Source organism: Macaca nemestrina, chromosome 17, assembly GCF_043159975.1.
Source record: "Macaca nemestrina isolate mMacNem1 chromosome 17, mMacNem.hap1, whole genome shotgun sequence".
NCBI classification, from domain to species: Eukaryota; Metazoa; Chordata; class Mammalia; order Primates; family Cercopithecidae; genus Macaca; species Macaca nemestrina.
This window is the reverse complement of record NC_092141.1, coordinates 36,827,119-36,848,368: the sequence shown is the minus strand read 5'-3', so window position 1 is coordinate 36,848,368 and position 21,250 is coordinate 36,827,119. Positions and strand designations below refer to the sequence as shown.

Below are 21,250 nucleotides of genomic sequence, written 5' to 3'. Positions count from 1 at the left end.
CAGTGGTCCCCAACCTTTCTGGTCCCAGAGACCAGTTTCATGGAAGACAACTTTTCCACGAACCAGGGAGAAGGGGAAGGGATGATGCGGAGATGATTCAAGCCCATTACATTTATTGTGTGCTTTATTTCTATTATTATTTCACTGTAACATATAACGAAACAATTACACAACTCACCATAATATAGAATCAGTGGAAGCCCTGAGCTTGTTTTCCTGTAACTACATGGTCCCATCTGGGGGTGACGGGAGACAGTCACAGATCATCAGGCATGAGGTTCTCATAAGGAGCATGCAGTCTAGATCCCTCGCATGTGCAGTTCACAGTAGGGTTCATGCTCCTATGAGAATCTAACGGCACCGCTCATCTCACATGAGGCAGAGCTCATGCCATAATGGAGCTCAATGTGAGGGATGGGGAGCAGCTGTTTCTACAGATGAAGCTTTGCTTGCTGGCTGGCTGCTCACCTCCTGCTGTGCAGCCTGGTTCCAAACAGGAGGGAACCCCTGATTTATCCAGTAAGATAAATCCATTATGTAAGTTGACATTATTCACCCTGCACCACCCAAATTATCTTGCATACCTACACCCCATACCTACGCCCACCCAAGGGTCCCGAAGTGCACTTTGGGAGCTGGAGACAGTCAGCCTGGAGCTCCATTGCACACTCCATCTCTCCACCATCTGTGGGCTAACAGGCTGCGTTAGTTTCCTAGGGCTGTTTCACAGGACCACAGACTGGGTACCCTCAACAACAGAATGTTACTGTCTCACAGTCCTGGAGGCCATGAGTCCAAGATCAAGGTGTCAGCAGGGTGGGTCCCTCTGAGGCTGTGCAGGAAGGCTCTGTTCCAGGCCCATCTCCTAGGATGTTGGTGGCCGTCTTCTCCTTATGACTCTTCATTAAGGGTGATTACATTGAGGGCTCAGAAGAGAAGGGCTGGACAGAATGTTGGAGCATATGGAGGGGGTCGGGCATGGTGACTCACACCTGAAATCTTAGCACTTTGGGAGGCCGAGGCGGGAGGACTGCTTGAGGCCAAGAGTTCAAGACCAACCTGGCCAAGATAGCAAGACCAAGTCTCAAAAAAAAAAAAAAAGAATATGGAAAGGAAAGGTCATTCTGATGAAGTCTCAGACTCAGATGGAAATAAAGAAGAGGTAAATGGAAACTGGAGGAAAGGTGAGTGATGCTTGCCATAAAGTGGCAAAGCACTAGTGTTTAGTGGCAGGCAAAACTTGTGAGTGATGAAACTGAAATTTGTCAGAAGAAATATCTAAGCAAACAAAGTATTGAAGGAGCAGTTTGATTCTTTTGAAGGTTTATAGGAAAATGAAAGAAAAGAGGAATGATTTAGAGACAGAACTTATAATCAAAAGAGAAGCAGAACTTACAAGATTCGGGAAATTTTTAGCCTTCTCAGTCTGTCCATATTGAACAGATAAGAAAGTGTGTTTGGGAGAGAACACGTGGATGTGGGTCAGGAGGCCTGTGTAGATCAGGGCTGGGCTCCTCACAAGGACAATGGAAGAGCGACCCTGAAGGTATTTTGTAGATCACTCAGGCTTCACTCTCATCACAGGTCCATGGTGCCAGGGCACTGACGGGAGTACGGTTTCCAAGGTGGGCCCTGGGGAACTTGGGACTTGCTGCCCAGCACTCCCTGAAGCCACTGGTTCCCACATTGTGCTGTGGTGCTTTCCTTGGCTGCTCCAACTGTTGCTCAATGGGCCCTGGTGGAGTGGGGAACATGATGTCACCCCTCCAGAGGGTACAGACAGAAAACTCTTCAGCAGCATCCACATGGTGCTCAATCTGCAGGTGCGCAGAGTGCAATAGCTGTGGGACATGGCTGCCTCCACCTACATTTCAAAGTATGTCCCAGAAAGCCTTGGGGCAGGCAGAGAACTGCCACAGGGGAGGGACACCACAGAATATCCCCACTAGGGCAATGCCCAGCAGAGCCGTGGGGAGGAGGCTAGCCCCAAGATTCCAGGATGGTAGAGCCAGCAGTGTGCAAGGCCACCCTGGGAGAGCCTCAGGCATCAAACTCCAACATGTAAGAGCTGCTGCCTGGGCTGCACCCAGCAAAGCCATGGAGGAAGGGCCACCTGAAGCCCTGGGCCGCCCAACCACATCCTAGTATATCTGGAACATGGGCCATGGAGTCAAGGAAGGTTCTCAAGTTTTAAGATTAAATGTTCTTTTCCCTGTTGGGTTTTGGACTCACTTGGGACAACCACCACCAAAACCACCAAAAGCTGAAAGCAAAAAACACAAAATAAACACCTTAACCCTATCCCTCCATTTAATGCAATTCAGGACTCCCACCAAGAAGAATTTCTCCATTTCTCAGCAAAGCTATAGGGCTGGTATTCAAACCCACCTATAAGCGATGCTATTTCCTTTCCTTAGGTAATTATTTTCCCAGAACTCTTTGAAAAACAATTAAAATATTTTTGACCAAAAAATTAAACACACAAAGAAGACCATCTAGGCCTTTGCAGCATGTACCTCCAAACTCTTCCAGCCTCTACTCATTATCCACTTCCACATTTTTGCATATTTTTTAGAGCAGCATTCCACTTCCTGGTATCAAAAATCTATACGAGTTTGCTAGGGCTACCGTAACAATATACCACAGATGGAGGTCTCAAATAACAGAAATATTCTTTCTCACAGTTCCGGATCCCAGAAGTCCAAGACGAAGGTATCAGCAGAATTGGCTTCTTCTAAGGCCTGGCTCCTTGGCTTGTAAGTGGCCACCCTCCTGTCTGTGCCTCCATGCGGTCTTCGGTCGGCGTCTGGGTCCTCATCTCCTCTCTTTATAAGAACACCAGACAGATTGGATGAGGGCTCACCCATATGACCTCATTTCCCCTTAATTACACCTTTAAAGGCCCCATCTCCAAACACAATCCTATTCTGAGGCACTTGGGGTTAGGACTTCAACATATCAGTTTGGGGGTGGGGGACACAATTCAGCCCGTAACACCCGACTTCTGTGCCTCCAAAACTGCTGAGGCAGAAGAAACGATGGGGTGGCTCGCCACGGTCCCTTCAAAGCTTCTGCCCAGAAATGGCACCTGTGACTTCTGCTCCACTTCACTGCTAACAGCAGGTAACATGGTTCACTTCAAAGGGACAGGGAGGTGCTCTCCTACCATGGATTTAAATATAAGACCTCAAACTATAAAAATCCTAGAAGAAAACCTAGGAAATATCCTTCTCTACATCAGCCTTGCCAAAGAATTTTTGGCTAAGTCTCCAAAAGCAACTGCAACAAAAATAAAAAGTGACAAGTGGGACCTAAGTAAATTATGTTGTAAATCAATAAATGTGATTGACTTATTGAATCAGTAAATGTGTATTTATTGATTATAAATTTTATACACTTTATATCTATAATAAAGAGTGTCTGCATAGCAAACGAAACCATCAACAGAGTAAACAGACAGCCTACACCACAGTAGAAAATATTCACAAGCTAGGCACCCAACAAAGGTCTAATATCCAAATCTATAAAAAACTTAAACAAATCCAAAGGCAAAAAAAAAACCTCCAAATAACCCCACTACAAAATGGGCAAAAGACATGAAAAGACACTTCTCTAAAGAAGACATACAAGTGGACAACAAGCATATGAAAAAATGCTCATCATCACTAATCATTAGACAAATGCAAATCAAAACCACATGAGATACCATCTCACACTAGACAGAATGGCTGCTATTAAAAAGCCAAAAAACAACAGGCACTGGTGAAACCATGGAGCAAAGGCAATGCTTACACACTGCTGGTGGGAATGTAAATTAGTTCAGCCACTGTGGAAAGCAGTTTGGAGCTTTCTCAAAGAACAGAGCTAACATTTCACCCAGAAGTACTATTACTGGGTATATAACCAAAGGAATATAGATCATTATACCAGAAAGATGCATGCACTCATACATTCATCGCCACACTATTCTCTATAGGGAAGACATGGAACCAACCTAGGTGTCCATCAATGATTGAGTAGATGAGAAAAATGTGGCACATATACGCTGTGGAATACTACATCACCACAGAAAATAATGAAGTCATGTCCTTCTCAGCAACATGGATGCAGCGGGAGGCCATAATCCTACATGAATTAAGACAAGAACATAATACTAAATACCACATGTTCTCAAGTGGGAGAGTGAGAGCTAAACACTGAGCCCATGTGGTCAAAAACATGGGAAAATTGGACACTGAAGACTACTGGAAGGGGGAGGCTACGGGATGAAAATCTACTGGGTACTAGGCTCACTACCTAGATCCAATATACTCATGTAACAATCCTACACCTGTACCCCCCTCTATCTAAAATAAAAGCCGAAATTTAAAACAATATTGCTAAAAACGCTAAAAAATTTTTCAGCGAGTTGTAATCTTTTTGTTGGCAGAGGGTCTTGCCTCAATGTTTATGGCTGTTGACAGGTCAGAATGATGACTGCTGAAGGGTGTGTGCTGTGGCAATTTCTTAAAATAAAACAACAATGAAGTCTGCTGCATCCATTGACTCTTTCTTTGATGAAAGATTTCCCTGTAGCATGTGACGCTATTTGATAGCATTTTTCCTACAGTAGAACACCTTTCAAAAGTGGAGTCAATCCTCCCAAACTCTGCCACTGCTTTATCAACTAAGTTCATGTAATATTCTAAGTCTATGGTTATCATGTGGACAGTGTTCACAGCATCTTCACCACAACTAGTTTCTATCTCAAGAAACCACTTTCTTTGCTCATCTGTAAGAGGCAACTCCTCATCAGTTCCAGTTTTCTCATGAGATTGCAGCAATACAGTCACATCTTCAGGCTCCACATCTAATTCTAGTTCTCTTGCTATTTCCATCACATTTGCAGTTACTTCTTCCACTGATGTCTTGAATCCTTCTTCATCCATGATAATTGGAATCAACTTCTTCCAAACTACTGTTAATGTTGACATTTTGACCTCTTCCTATGAATCCTGAACGTCATGAATGCCATCTAGAATACTGCTTCTTTCCAGAAGATTTCAATTTACTTTGCTCAGGTCCATCAGAGAAACCACTATCTATGGCAATATCAGCTTCCTTGTGTACCTTTATCAGAGTTCTTCGGTAACCAGGTGGATTATCAATGAGCAGGAATATTTTGAAAGGTATAACTACATCTCCCAAGCAGTGGGTCCCAACAGTGAGCTTAAACTATTCTGCAAACCATGCTGTTAACAGAAATGCTGTCATCCAGGCTTTGTTGTTGCAAACAGCACAGACAGAGTAGATTCAGCTTCATTCCTAAGGGCCCCGGTAGTTTTAGAATGGTAAGTGAACACTGGATTCCAATTCTAGTCACCAGCTGCGTGCACTCCTGAAACGAGGGTCAGCTTGTCCTTTGAAGTTCTGAAGCCAGGGCTTGACTTCTCCTATCCAGCTGTGGGAATCCTAGACGGCAGCTTCTCCCAGTAGAAGGCTGTTTGGTTTACATAAAAATCTGTTGCTTAGTGTAGTGCCACCTTCATCAGTGATCCTAGCTAGATCTTCTGGATAAGTTGCTGCAGCTTCTGCATCAGCACTTGCTGCTTCTCCTTGCACTTTTATGTTATGGAGACAGCTTCTTTCCTTAAACCCCATGAACCAAAATCTGCTAGCTTTAGACTTTTCTTCTGAAGCTTCCTCACCTCTCTCCGTCTTCATAGAATTGAATAGAGGTAGGGTCTTTCTCTGGATTAGGCTTTGGCTTAAGGAAATGTTGTAGATTGGTTAATCTTCTATCTAGACCACTCAAACGTCCTCCAGTATTAGCAATAAGGTGGTTTCACTTTCTTGTCATTTATGGGTTCACCAGGGTGGCATTTGTAATTTCCTTCAAGAGCTTTCCCTTTACATTCACAACTTAGTGACCTGGTACAAGGGGCCCAACTTTTGGCCTATCTCGGCTATAGACATGCCTTCCTCACTATCCTTAGTCATTTCTAGTTTTTGATTTAAAGTGAGGTATGTGCAACTCTTTCTTTCATTTGAACACTGAGTGGCCATTGCAGGTTGTTAAGTGACCAGATTTCAATATTGTTGTGTCTCAGGGAAGAGGGAGGGCCAAGGAAAATGGGAGAGATGGGGGAATGGCTGGTTGGAGGGGCAATCAGACACAACATTTATCAATGAAGTTTGCTATCTTAGATGGGCACAGTTCATGGAGCTCCAAAGCAGAGACAACTGTAACATCAAAGGTCATCAATCAATCACAGATCACATAACAGATAGAACAACAATGAAAATGCCTGAAATATCGTGAGAAGATCCAAAATGTGACTCAGAGGCACGCAGCACATGCTGTTGGAAAATGGCGTCGATGAACTTGCTCGAGGCAGGGTTGCTACACTATCAATTTGCAAATTGTGTTTTTAATATTTGGAAAGCACAAGAGATCACAGCACAATATAACAAGGCATGCCAGGAATTGTTAAACTGCATTGTTAGGGACCAATGACAAGAAAAAATGGTCTTACATGTTCAGTACAAATGCAACCATTATTTTAAAAAATATTCTCCATCCACGATAGGTTGAATCCAGGGATGTGGACCCCCAACTGTACATGATTTCGGCAAATGCATTTGAGTCTCTAGCGACAGAATTCTGTATTTTGTTCTTTCTTATTATTTTAATGACTCATTTTAGCAGAGTTCCTAATATTGCCTCTCTGCAAGTCTATAACCCTTCATAGGCCAATCTTACCCAGGAACCCAGATGTAATACAGGCAAACAAATAAACAAACAAACAAAAAACAAATGGAATCACAATGCAGAAAAGGACCCACTTGGATATAGCTCAAAAATGCAAACTTGGCTGAAGTAGACATTTTTGTAATGCAAAAATGTTGTATTAAAATGTCTATACATACAATGTGATTCCAATAAAAATCATGTGTTATTTCTGAAACTTAACACAATAACTGTAATATTTATATGTTGAAGAAAAGCCAAAGCACCTGAAAAGAACAAATTGGATGAGTATGTCTTATCAAATAGTAGGCTGTGTTAGGTATAAATTAATGAATGGAGTAGAATGGACAGTTCCAATAGTAACATTTGTATACAGGAATTTGATTAACATCAACATTGTAGATTAGTGGGAAAGAATGAGTTTTTCCATAAACTGTGCTGGCATAACTGATTATCCAGATGGAAAGAAATGAAATTGCACCTCTACAACATGCTACATAATGACTCCTAAACATTCTACGATGAATGGAGAAGGTAAATTTCCAGGGCCAAGGGAAAGCGACAGGAGTACATGGGTGATTTCTCTAAGGAATGTGACTGCAGTGTACAGATCATTCTCATAGGGTCCCTAAAGGTAAGGACAGTGCCTCAGGCTAATGAGATACTCAGGTAGAAAACTCAGAGGCAAAAAGAAAAACACAGCAACTGAGATCCAAAAAAAGGCAAGACTCAGGAGGAAAATGTTCATAGTAATGATGGCCTAAGGTCTTCGAGGACCAGCATAATTGAGCTCAGAGAGTGATATTGTTCTCTATGCAGCCAGGCTTCAGATAGTCATAGGGAAGGTCTAGCTTCTCATTTCGGGCCACGATTTCCCTTTCCAGGTTGTCCAGATCTGTTTGAAATTGTCTCAGCACAGCTTTGGGCTCAGGGCCTAAGACATATTCTTCTTTCTGATGCTCAAGGGGGTACCTGGGGCAGAAAGAGGATGAATGAGCTCCTAGTTCCAAGACACAGGGACCCAGAATCCAGCCCTGCACCCTGACATCTCCTTTGTAGTCTCAGAGGTCCCCTTTCACCACGTCCACCTGCCGCCAGCTCAGAAGCCACATGATGCCCATTTGAACATAGGACTGCCAGACATCAGGGAGTGACCTCATCACTGTGGGCCTTGTCACATCTTCCTTGGTGGTGGGTGAGGGCATCCTCACTGAGCATGGGCCATTAGGGATCAAGGCATACCAGTCAAGCTACAAGAGGAACCTGAATTCACCCTGAACCTTGATGTGTGGACACTAGTCTCCAGCTGTCTCTTCCAGAACCCCCAGTCCAGACACCTGCCCTGACGGATGCAGGCTTTTGTTTATCCACACCTGGCCCTCGTTGATGGCTGCATGCTGGGCAGTGCACATGAAGATGCACACGGCGAGGAAATGGCAGAGCTGAGCCCGAGACTGGAAGGAGGCAGGGAAACCTAGGAGACAAATGAGCCAACTTTACAGTCCACAGCCCCAGAAGGGATATGAAAATAAATCCTCATGTCCTGGGACATCCAAGCCTTAGAATTAATGAGTGTTTAGGCCGGGTATGGTAGCTCACGCCTGTAATCCCAGCACTTTGGGAGGCTGAGGCAGGCAGATCACGAGGTCAGGAGATAGACACCATCCTGGCCAACATGGTGAACACCGTCTCTACTAAAAACAAAAATACAAAAAATTAATTGGGCGTGGTGGTGGGCACCTGCAGTCCCAGCTACTCGGGAGGCTGAGACAGGAGAATGGCGTGAACCTGGGAGGCGGAGCTTGCAGTGAGTCGACATCGCGCCACTGCACTCCAGCCTGGGCGACAGAGCGAGAAAAAAAAAAAGAATTAACGTGTGTTTATTCATGCATTCAAAAAGTATACAACTGCTATGTACCAGGCACTCTCCAGGCATTGGGAATATGTTGGTATATAAAAGTAACAAAACTTCCTGCCCTCTCAGAATTTAGATTCTAATAGAGAAGAAAGAGCATACATAGAATCATTAAAAATTAAAATTACACATAGTATGTTAGGGATAAGAATAGAAATAAAGCAGCAAAAGGAGGTATGAACAGTCAGAGAGGATCGCTGGTAATTTCATTAAGGGAGCAAGCCTCAATGACAATCATCTGCAAAGCAGGGAGTGCTGTGGTTGGAGCACAGGCTGTGGCATCAGCTCTGGGTACAGTCCTGGCCCTGCTGCTGCCCAGCTGCATCCTCTTGGACCTGTTGCTCACTCTTTGTGAGCCTCAACATTTGCCTCTGAAAGTGGGGATAATATTAATTACCTTATACATCAGATGATGATATAAAGCCCCTTAGTACATTATAGCTATGATTATTATGGTAGATTTTGAAGGATGAGGAAATCTGAGAGGCTGTGTGGTGGTCAAATGTTCCCTGTTAAAAAATAGTTTAAAATGAGGGAATAATAGGAGACAAAAGGAAAATGGGCAAAATGATTTTAAAAGGGTCCGCACAAAAGAAAACGTCCATGTGGCTACTCAGCCTAGGAAAAGGTGCTCAGATCATAGAGAGAATGCGAGTTCAACTCACAACATGATAATGCAGCATATTCACCACAACAGCTAAAATGAAAAAGACAGAAAATGCCAAGTATGGTTGGGCGCAGTGGCTTACGCCTTTAATCCTAGCACTTTGGGAGGCTGAGATGGGTGGATCACTTGAGGTCAGGAGTTCAAAACCAGCCTGGCCAACGTGGTGAAACCCCATCTCTACTAAAAGTACAAAACAATTAGCCAGGCATGGTGGCGGGCACCTGTTATCCCAGCTACTCAGGAGGCTGAGGGAGGAGAATTGGTTGAACCTGGAAGGTGGAGGTTGCAGTGAGCTGAGTTCATGCCACCGCACTCTAGCCTGGGTGACAGGGTGAGTCTCCGCCTCAAAAAACAAAACAAAACAAAACAAAACAAAACAAAAAACAAGAACAGAAAAGAAAATGCCAAGTATTTGTGAAGCAACTGTAACTCATACTCTTCTGGAAAAAGTGGAAATTGCTGGAACTACTGAAACTTGTCAGTAACTACTAACAGTGTATATGCACATAACCTACGATCTACCAATTCCACTTCTAAGTATATACCCAACAGAAATGCACATACAGCAGTGTTCATAGCTGCACTGACGTTGTTAGCCTCCAACTGGAAACAACCTAAATGTCCATCAATAGCAGAAAAAAAAATAAATTGTGCCATATTTACATAATGGGATACTTTACAAAATGAAAATGAAGAACTGTCTGCAACAATGTAGGTAAATCTTAAACATACTGCTTAGAAAATGAAATCAGGCACAGGTAAGTGCTTTTATTTGCATTTATGTGAAATTAAAAAGTAACCTACACTGTTAGAAATCAGGACAGTGGTTACCGTTGGATCCAAAAGACTAGGAGAAAATACAAGGAGCTTCCTGGAAAGCTGGTAATACTGTGTTGCTCGATATGAGTGCTAATCACATAGGTTTGTAACCTTAGGAAAAATATATCAAGTTGTACACTTAGATTTACACAAGTTTTCTGTAAGTTTGTTTTATTTCAGTGAAATCTGTCTCTGACACCCAAAGTAATTAAGAACACATAAGTGAGGGCGGTTCCAAGATGGCCGAATAGGAACAGCTCCAGCCTCCAGCTACCAGCATGAGTGACACAGAACGCGGGTGATTTCTGCCTTTTCAACTGAGGTACCGGGTTCATCTCACTGGCGCGTGTCAGACAGTGGGTGCACGACAGTGGGTGCAGCCCACTGAGCGAGAGATGAAGCAGGGTGAGGCATTGCCTCACTTGGGAAGCACAAGGGGGAAGGGAATTCCCTTTCCTAGACAAGGGAAACCATGACACACAACACCTGGAAAATCGGGTCACTCCTACCCTAATACTGCGCTTTACCAAGGGTCTTAGCAAATGGCACACCAAGAGATTATATACTGTGCCTGGCTCAGAAGGTCCCACACCCACGGAGCCTCCCTCATTGCTAGCACAGCAGTGTGAAATCTAACTGCAAGGTGGTAGCGAGGTTGGGGGAGGGGCGCCTGCCATTGCTGAGGCTTGAGTAGGTAAACAAAGCGGCTGCAAAGCTAGAACTGGGTGGAGCCCACCACAGCTCAAGGAGGCCTGCCTGCCTCTGTAGACTCCACCTCTGGGGGCAGGGCATAGCCAAACAAAAGGCAGCAGAAACCTCTGCAGATTTAAATGTCCCTGTCTGACAGCTTTGAAGAGAGGAGTGGTTCTCCCAGCATGGAGTTTGAGATCTAAGAACGGACAGACTGTCTGCTCAAGTGGGTCCCTGACCCCGGAATAGCCTAACTGGGAGACACCCTCACTAGGGGCAGACTGACACCTCACACCTCACGCGGCCGGGTACCCCTCTAAGACGAAGCTTCCAGAGGACCGATCAGGCAGCAACATTTGCTGCTCAGCAATATTCACTCTTCTGTAGCCTCTACTGCTGATACCCAGGCAAACAGGGTCTGGAGTGGACCTCCAGCAAACTCCAACAGACCTGCAGCTGAAGGTCCTGACTGTTAGAAGGAAAACTAACAAACAGAAAGGACATCCACACCAAAAACCCATCTGTACGTCACCATCATCAAAGACCAAAGATAGATAAAACCACAAAGATGGGGAAAAAACAGAGCAGAAAAGCTGAAAATTCTAAAAATCAGAGCACCTCTCCCCCTCCAAAGGAACGCAGCTTTTCACCAGCAAAGGAACAAAGCTGGATGGAGAATGACTTTGACGAGTTGAGAGAAGAAGTCTTCAGACGATCAAACTGCTTCGAGCTAAAGCAGGAAGTTCGAACCCATTGCAAAGAAGCTAAAAACCTTGAAAAAAGATTAGACGAATGGCTAACTAGAATAACCAATGTAGAGAAGTCCTTAAACGACCTGATAGAGCTGAAAACCATGGCACGAGAACTACATGACAAACGCACAAGCTTCAGTAACCGATTCAATCAACTGGAAGAAAGGGTATCAGTGATTGAAGATCAAATGAATGAAACGAAGCAAGAAGAGAAGTTTAAAGAAAAAAGAGTAAAAAGAAACGAACAAAGCCTCCAAGAAATATGGGATTATGTGAAAACACCAAATCTGCGTCTGATTGGTGTACCTGAAAGTGACGGGGAGAATGGTACCAACTTGGAAAACACTCTTCAGGATATTATCCAGGAGAATTTCCCTAACCTAGCAAGGCAGGCCAACATTCAAATTCAGGAAATACAGAGAACACCACAAAGATACTCCTCGAGAAGAGAAACTCCAAGACACATAATTGTCAGATTCACCAAAGTTGAAATGAGGGAAAAAAATGTTAAGGGCAGCCAGACAGAAAGGTCGGATTACCCACAAAGAGAAGCCCATCAGACTAACAGCAGATCTCTCGGCAGAAACTCTACAAGCCAGAAGACAGTGGGGGACAATATTCAACATTCTTAAAAAAAAGAATTTTCAACCCAGAATTTCATATCCAGCCAAACTAAGTTTCATAAGTGAAGGACAAATAAAATCCTTTACAGACAAGTAAATGCTGAGAGATTTTGTCACCACCAGGCCTGCCCTGCAAGAGCTCCTGAAGGAAGCACTAAAGGAACAACCGGTACTAGCCATTGCAAAACATGCCAAAATGTAAGACCATTGATGTTAGGAAGAAACTGCATCCACCAACGAGCAAAATAACCAGCTAACATCATAATGACAGGATCAAGTTCACACATAACAATATTAACCTTAAATGTAAATGGGCTAAATGCTCCAATTAAAAGACACAGACTGGCGGGGCGCAGTGGCTCAAGCCTGTAATCCCAGCACTTTGGGAGGCCGAGACGGGCGGATCACAAGGTCAGGAGATCAAGACCATCCTGGCTAACATGATGAACCCCGTCTCTACTAAAAAAATACGAAAAATTAGCTGGGCGTGGTGGCAGGCACCTGTAGTCCCAGCTATTCCGGAGGCTGAGCCAGGAGCATGGCATGAACCTGGGAGGCGGAGCTTGCAGTGAGCCGAGATCACGCCACTGCACTCCAGACTGGGCGACAGAGCAAGACTCCTTCTCAAAAAAAAAAAAAAAAGACACAGACTGGCAAATTGGATAAAGAGTCAAGACCCATCAGTGTGCTGTATTCAGGAGACCCATCTCATGTGCACAGACACACATAGGCTCAAAATAAAGAGAATGAGGAAGATCTACCAAGCAAATGGAAAACAAAAAAAGGCAGGGGTTGCAATCCTAGTCTCTGATAAAACAGACTTTAAACCAGCAAAGATCAAAAGAGACAAAGAAGGCCATTACATAATGGTAAAGGGATCAATTCACCAAGAAGAGCTAACTATCCTAAATATACATGCACCCAATACAGGAGCACTCAGATTCATAAAGCAAGTCCTTAGAGACCTAAAAAGAGACTTAGACTCCCACACAATAATAATGGGTGACTTTAACATCCCAATATCAACATTAGATAGATCAACGAGACAGAAAGTTAACAAGGATATCCAGGAATTGAACTCAGCTCTGCACCAAGCAGACCTAGCAGACATCTACAGAGCTCTCCACTCCAAAAAAACAGAATATACATTCTTCTCAGCACCACATCTCACTTATTCCAAAATTGACCACATAGTTGGAAGTAAAGCATTCCTCAGCAAATGTAAAAGAACAGAAATTATTACAAACTGTCTCTCAGACCACAGTGCAATCAAACTAGAACTCAGGATTAAGAAACTGAATCAAAACCGCACAAATACATGGAAACTGAAGAACTTGCTCCTGAATGACTACTGGGCACATAACAAAATGAAGGCAGAAATAAAGATGGTCTTTGAAACCAATGAGAAAAAAGACACAACATACCAGAATCTCTGGGACACATTTAAAGCAGTGTGTAGAGGGAAATTTATATAGCACTAAATGCCCACAAGAGAAAGTGGGAAAGATCTAAAATTAACACCCTAACATCACAATTAAAAGAACTAGAGAAGCAAGAGCAAACACATTCAAAAGCTAGCAGAAGGCAAGAAATAACTAAGATCAGAGCAGAACTGAAGGAGATAGAGACACAAAAAAACCCTTCAAAAAATCAATGAATCCAGGAGTTGGTTTTTTGAAAAGATCAACAAAATTGATAGACTGCTAGCAAGACTAATAAAGAAGAAAAGAGAGAAGAATCAAATAGATTCAATAAAAAATGATAAAGGGGATATCACTACCAACCCCACAGAAATACAAACTACCATCAGAGAATACTATAAACACCTCTACGCAAATAAACCAGAAAACCTAGAAGAATTGGATAAATTCCTGGACACATACACTCTCCCAAGACTAAACCATGAAGAAGTTGAATACTTGAATAGACCAATAACAGGCTCTGAAATTGAGGCAATAATTAATAGCCTACCAACCAAAAAAAGTCCAGGACTAGATGAATCCACAGTCAAATTCTACCAAAGGTACAAGGAGGAGCTGGTACCATTCCTCCTGAAACTACTACAATCAATAGAAAAAGAGGGAATCCTCCCTACCTCATTTTGAGGGCAACATCATCCTGATACTAAAGCCTGGCAGAGACACAACAAAAAAAAGAGAATTTTAGACCAATATCCCTGATGAACATCTATGCAAAAATACTCAATAAAATACCGGCAAACAATTCAGCGGCACATCAAAAAGCTTATCCACCATGATCAAGTAGGCTTCATCCCTGGGATGCAAGGCTGGTTCAATATACACAAATCAATAAATGTAATCCAGCATATAAATAGAACCAAAGAAAAAAACCACATGATTATCTCAACAGATGCAGAAAAGGCCTTTGACAAAATTCAACAGCCCTTCATGCTAAAAATTCTCAATAAATTCGGTATTGATAGAACGTATCTGAAAATAATAAGAGCTATTTATGACAAACCCACAGCCAATATCATACTGAATGGACAAAAACTGGAAGCATTCCCTTTGAAAACTGGCACAAGACAGAGATGCCCTCTCTCACCACTCCTATTCAACATAGTGTTGGAAGTTCTGGCCAGGACAAACAGGCAGGAGAAAGAAATAAATAAAGTGTATTCAATTAGGAAAAGAGGAAGTCAAATTGTCCCTATTTGCAGATGACATGATTGTACATTTAGAAAACCCCATCGTCTCAGCCCAAAATCTCCTTAAGCTGATAAGCAACTTCAGCAGTCTTGTCTCAGCCCAAAATCTCCTTAAGCTGATAAGCAACTTCAGCAAAGTCTCAGGATACAAAATCAATGTGCAAAAATCACAAGCATTCTTATACACTAATAACAGACAAACAGAGAGCCAAATCATGAGTGAACTCCCATTCACAATTGCTTCAAAGGGAATAAAATACCTAGGAATCCAACTTACAAGGGATGTGAAGGACTTCTTCAAGGAGAACTACAAACCACTGCTCAAGGAAATAAAAGAGGACACAAACAAATGGAAGAACATTCCATGCTCATGGACAGGAAGAATCAATATTGTGAAAATGGCCATACTGCCCATGGTAATTTATAGATTTAATGCCATCCCCATTAAGCTACCAATGACTTTCTTCACAGACTTGGAGAAAACTAAAGTTCATACGGAACCAAAAAAGAGCCCACATTTCCAAGTCAATCCTAAGCCAAAAGAACAAAGCTGGAGGCATCACGCTACCTGACTTCAAACTACACTACAAGGCTACAGTAACCAAAACAGCATGATACTGGTACCAAAACAGAGATATAGACCAATGGAACAGAACAGAGCCCTCAGAAATAATACCACACATCTACAACCATCTGATCTTTGACAAACCTGACAAAAACAAGAAATGGGAAAAGGATTCCCTATTTAATAAGTGGTGTTGGGAAAACTGGCTAGCCATAAGTAGAAAGCTGAAACTGGAACCCTTCCTTACACCTTATACAAAAATTAATTCAAGATGGATTAGAGACTAATGTTAGACCTAAAACCATAAAAACCCTAGAAGAAAACCTAGGCAATACCATTCAGGCCATAGGCATGGGCCAGGACTTCATGTCTAAAATACCAAAAGCAATGGCAACAAAAGCCAAAATGGACAAATGGGATCTAATTAAACTAAAGAGCTTCTGCACAGCAAAAAAAAACCACCATCAGAGTGAACAGGCAACCTACAGAATGGGAGAAAATTTTTGCAATCTATGCATCTGACAAAGGGCTAATATCCAGAATCCACAAAGAACTCAAATTTACAAGAAAAAAACAACCCCATCAAAAAGTGGGCAAAGGATATGAACAGACACTTCTCAAAAGAAGACATTTATGCAGCCAACAAACACATGAAAAAATGCTCATCATCACTGACCATCAGAGAAATGCAAATCAAAACCACAATGCGATACCATCTCACACCAGTTAGAATGGCAATCATTAAAAAGTCAGGAAACAACAGGTGCTGGAGAGGATGTGGAGAAATAGGAACACTTTTACACTGTTGGTGGGACTGTAAACTAGTTCAACTATTGTGGAAGACAGTGTGGCGATTCCTCAAGGATTTAGAACTAGAAATACCATTTGACCCAGCCATCCCATTACTGGGTATATACCCAAAGGATTATAAATCATGCTGCTGTAAAGACACATGCACACATATGTTTATTGAAGCACTATTCACAATAGCAAAGACTTGGAACCAACCCAAATGTCCATCAATGACAGACTGGATTAAGAAAATGTGGCACATATACACCATAGAATACTGTGCAGCCATAAAAAAGGATGAGCTCATGTCCTTTGTAGGGACACAGATGCAGCTGGAAACCATCATTCTCAGCAAACTATCGCAAGAACAGAAATCCAAACACCGCATGTTCTCACTCATAGATGGGAATTGAACAATGAGAACATTTGGACACAGGAAGTGGAACATCACTTCCTGTGGGTGCAGGGAAGGGGTGCAGGGAAGGGGAGGGATTGCATTAGGAGATATACCTAATGTAAATGATGAGTTAATGGGTGTAGCACACCAACATGGCACATGTATACCTACGTAACAAACCTGCACGTTGTGCACATGTACCCTAGAACATAACATAAAGTATAATAAATTAAAAAAAAAAAAATACAAAAGCATGCCTCCTATTCCCAGGAGGTTTTAGGCAGTGGTTTTAGGTATCTGGATTATAATGTAGAGAAATAGAGAGGTCCTAGACTCATGTCAAAGACAGTAAGGAAACTGGAAATCAGCTATTCCATTCCACTCAATTTACGTGTGAGATTTGCCTCACAGAATTTAATGACTTCCATCATGTGGCAGGGCCTGGGCTCTGCTATTCCACATGCTTATTGGGGAGGTAGTTTTTGTAGAGTGGGGCATATGATAGCAATCATCTTACGCCGACTGTACTACCCACACTTCAACAATGTCACGTTCATTATTTATTTGGTCTCAAAAATCTGAATGTGTGTGGTGGGGGCATGTATTACATCCATTTTAGATATAAGGAAACCAGAACTCAGAGATTAAATAGCTTGCTCAAGGTCACTTAGTCAAAAAGAGGACCATCCTAGTCCTTAAAAGAAAAATTTTAAATCTCAATAAACAACACTCATTCCTAGTTGAAAATGAACAATGTAGAGAAAGATAAGTCCTGTAGAACCCGCATGAACCAAGACCCCTCAAGTGATAAGTGAGAAATATTAGCCACTTTGCTCTTTACTATTCAAAACACTGATCCTTGCCGTTATAGACTGGAAGGTCTACCTTATTAATCATATGTATATTGTAGTGGCTTATATTGGTTTGTATTTTAGATGATAGACACAAAGGAAAGAAATCTGAGTAAAATATAGTAAAATTGGGTAGCAATTTTTCATTTAAAGGATCATCACCTAAGTGCTACCATTTGAAATCCCATGCAATTTTGTAATTCATGTGTCAGGACTGTGCCATTACTGTTACCTAGATTTCATTGGAATTGCTGGTTTCACAGATACTTTCTAAGTGTCTTTGATATCATTTACTTCCTTCTTCTACCCCTATCAATGGAAGCTGAGAGACGTACATATGTATTTGCTTTCAAATTTCCTCGAATAAGTCTGACATGCATGCTCTGTTAAATACTCCTTTTAAATGACAGTATTTGTTTAGTAAAATATTACAGTAAAATAAAAATAATTGTTCCATGGTTAAATACATTTGGATTGAATATAGCAGGGATGAAAAAACCACTTGGCTGATGCTGGGACAACTTGCCAGCCATAGGCAGAAGATTGAAACTGATCTCTTCCTTATACCATATACAAAAATTTACTCAAGACGAATTAAAGACTTAAATGTAAAATCCCAAACTATAACAACCCTGGAAGATAACCTAGGCAATACCATTCTGGACATAGGAATGGGCAAAGATTTCATGATGAAGACACCAAAGCAATTGCAACAAAAGTAAAAATTGACAAACAGGATCTAATTAAACTAAAGAGCCTCTGCATGGCAAAAGAAACTATTAATAGAGTGAACAGACAACCTACAGAATGGGAGAAAATTTTTGCAAACTACGCATCTGACAAAGATCTAATGCCTAGCATCTACAAGGAACTTAAATTTATAAGTAAAAAGCAACCCCATTAAAAAGTGGGCAAAGGACATGAACAGACACTTTTCAAAATAAGACAAAACATGCAGCCAACAATCGTATGAAAAAAAGCTCAACATCAATGATCATTAGAGTAATGCAAATCGAAACTATAATGAGATACCATCTCACACCAGTCAGAATGGCTATTATTAAAAAGTCAAAAAATAACAGATGGTGGCAAGGTTGTGGAGAAAAAAAGAAAGCTTATACACTGTTGGTGGGAGTGTAAATCAGTTCAACCACTGTGGAAGATAGTGCAGCAATTCCTCAAAGACCTAACAAAAGAAATACCATTTGACCCAGCAACCCCATTGCTGGGTATATACCCAAAGGAATATAAATCTTTCCATCATAAAGACACATGCATGCCTATGTTCACTGCAGCTCTATTCACAATAGCAAAGACATGGAATCATCCTAAATGCGTATCAATGGTAGACTGAATAAAGAAAATGTGGTACAGATACACCACGGACTACTATGCAGCTGTAAAAAAGAACAAGATCACGTCCTTTCCAGGAACATGAATGGAGATGGAGGCCACAATCCTTAGCAAACTAATGCAGGAACAAAAAAAAACAAATACTTATAAGTGGGAGCTAAATGACAAGAACACATGGACACATAGAGGGGAACAATAGACACTGGGGCCTACAGGAAGGCAGAGGGTGGGAGGAGGGAGAGGATCAGGAAAAATAACTAATGGGTGCTAGGCTTAATACCTGGGTGACAAAATCATCTGTACAACAAACCCCTGTGACAAAAGTTTACCTATATAACAAACCTGCATGTGTACCCCTGAACTTAAAATGAAAGTTAAATTTCATCACATTGCTTTTTCCTCAGGTGATGAGAGAATGGTGAGGTAAAAAGAGTATTAAATATGGCACAAGAGAAATGAGGAATGAGAGGTTAAAGCTTATATGTAAATATGTATTGTACATTCTCTAATGTGGCTATTTCATGAGGAGATGAGAGCCAAGGAGAGAAATAATGTTCTTTTGGGGCACGGGTTGCCTAAAAGAAAGAACCTAGAAAACTCGAGAAAGTGGCTGGGCGCGGTGGCACATGCCTGTAACTTCTAGCACTTGGGAGGCCAAGGCGGGTGGATCACGAGGTCAGGAGTTCCAGACCAGCCTGGCCAAGATGGTGAAACCCCATCTCTACTAAAAATATAAAAATTACAGGCGGATGCCTGTAATCCCAGCTACTCGGAAGGCTGAGGCAGAAGAATCGCTTGAACCCGGGTGGTGGAGGTTGCAGTGAGCCAAGATCATGCCATGCCACTCTAGCCTGGGCAACAGAGCAAGACTCTATCTCAGAAATAAATAAAAATAATAAAATTTTAAAAAATCTGGAGAAAGTTTGGTTCTTGAAGGACCCAAAGGGTGGGGTGGGATAGGTAGGGTGGTGTAGCCCCAGGTCCTCCAGGGCGAGACTCCCCTTTAAGGCAGGGGGTTTATTGATATGGGTATCCCCAGGGCCTGGCCAGTGGGTGTTTGCATTTTTCCACAGAGGCAAAGGGTGGGACTCAAGGTGTTGCTCTGAAGGATGAAGGGAGAGGAGCTGAAGGATGACTTGAAACAATCCCGGCTGGCCCATGTGTGTGAGAGAGAGGAAAACAAACCTGGGAAGGGCCCAAGAAGGGCTAGTTCTTCTGCATCAATAAAAATGCAGTGGGCAGGGACAAAAGGTAGCAACTAGATCCTAGGGAAGGGGCTGACCCAAAGAAACTGACCCAAGCGTCAGGGCATTGAGTTCAGGTTGAAGCCAAAGCATATACAGCTGGCCCTGCACTGCCGTGGGGGTGCAGCAGGCCTGGGCCCTTCATGTGTGCTGGACAGTAGCAGGCAGGAGGCGAAGGGAGGGAAAGCCAAGGTGGGTCACTCTGGGCTTTGGAAGGGAAAATCTCCCTGTTTGCATCCTTAGGTAAAAAGCAAACGTGAAGTGAGAACATGAGCTCCAGCAGGGACTGGCAGACCCTCTCATGGCTGTGGCTCCAGCCTTGTTGGGCCCGAGGATATGGCAGCTCAGGGGCATCTGTGACTGGGGTGGGGTGGGGGTAGGGGTTGATGGCCAGGGTCTCCGAGGAGGACGGTCCTCAGGTCTCTAGAACTATCCTGAGTCTGGGGAGGTGGGAATGGGATGCAGATGCTTTCCTGGGTGGAGGGAGGGGGGTGTGATGAGAGGCTGGGGTCCTGTCCCCAGAAGGGCAGCACTGGGAAGGGTCCCTGGCAGAGTCTCCTAGGAGCTCCAGTCTCTGAGACGGATCTTACCTCAGTCCTGGTCCTGGCACAGCCCCACCTCCATGATCTCCTGATGCCAGGCCTGCAGCTCAGCATCGACCCTCACCATATCATCCCTTTGGTAGAAGAGGTGGACGATCTCCACACACCTGCCCAGGGTAGAAGGCACCTGAGCCTCAGAGAGCAGGAGGCCCGGCTTCTGACCTGTCCTCCTCTTTCTGTGACATCTGCCCAACGCTTTCAGTGTATCTGGAGAGACCTCACAAGACATGCCTTCAGGACATCCCCAACCCTCTAAACACATTAGTGTCTCGTGGAAGGAGATGTGGGTCCTTAGTTCCAGGAATTCCCACAGTTGCTGCCATGCTTCCTCACAAAATCCTGTTTTGTCCCAGACCTCTGTCTCCCCCGACAGCTCCCCTCACCTCCTCTCTCTGCCCCATCCCAGTCTCCTCATTTTCAGAACCACCCACTGTGTCCTCACTCTTCCTCGTCTCTCCCCATGATTGAGTTCTCTGCTCCTCCTGTCTGGACCTTCTCATTTTCACTTTGCTTTTTGCCCCATGCTGGCCTCAGGCCAGAGCTCCCCTCCTCCCCACCATGCCCCACTTCTCAGCTCCCCCT

At 43.1% G+C, this 21,250-nt stretch overlaps 2 protein-coding genes across 2 annotated transcripts in view; both read right to left on the bottom strand.

The window, feature by feature from the left end:
* LOC105476882 (uncharacterized) overlaps nucleotides 1-4,973 on the bottom strand; it is a 13,641-nt gene extending 8,668 nt beyond the window's left edge. Inside the window, exons 1-4 of the mRNA XM_071081908.1 lie at nucleotides 4,608-4,973; nucleotides 2,683-2,825; nucleotides 2,233-2,263; nucleotides 1,574-1,817 (exon numbers count right to left, since the gene is read on the bottom strand). Of these exons, the coding sequence (XP_070938009.1) occupies nucleotides 1,574-1,817; nucleotides 2,233-2,263; nucleotides 2,683-2,825; nucleotides 4,608-4,973 (784 nt within the window). The remainder of the gene's footprint in view (nucleotides 1-1,573; nucleotides 1,818-2,232; nucleotides 2,264-2,682; nucleotides 2,826-4,607) is intronic.
* LOC139359510 (polyunsaturated fatty acid lipoxygenase ALOX12-like) lies at nucleotides 107-21,250 on the bottom strand. Its single transcript, XM_071082629.1, has 3 exons — nucleotides 20,657-21,250; nucleotides 8,104-8,204; nucleotides 107-7,702 (listed from the first exon to the last, which is right to left on the bottom strand). The coding sequence occupies exons 1-3, from the start codon at nucleotides 20,720-20,722 to the stop codon at nucleotides 7,522-7,524; spliced, it is 348 nt and encodes a 115-aa protein (XP_070938730.1). The 5' UTR covers nucleotides 20,723-21,250; the 3' UTR covers nucleotides 107-7,521.

Excerpts from the sequence above, each read along its gene's own strand:
- LOC139359510 (XM_071082629.1), bottom strand. The coding sequence starts at position 20,722 with ATGCTGAGCTGCAGGCCTGGCATCAGGAGATCATGGAGGTGGGGCTGT. Across the intron at positions 8,205-20,656 it reads GTGCCAGGACCAGGACTGAG|GTTTCCCTGCCTCCTTCCAG; the intron begins GTAAGATCCGTC and ends TTTGTCTCCTAG. Across the intron at positions 7,703-8,103 it reads CAGCCATCAACGAGGGCCAG|GTACCCCCTTGAGCATCAGA; the intron begins GTGTGGATAAAC and ends TTTCTGCCCCAG.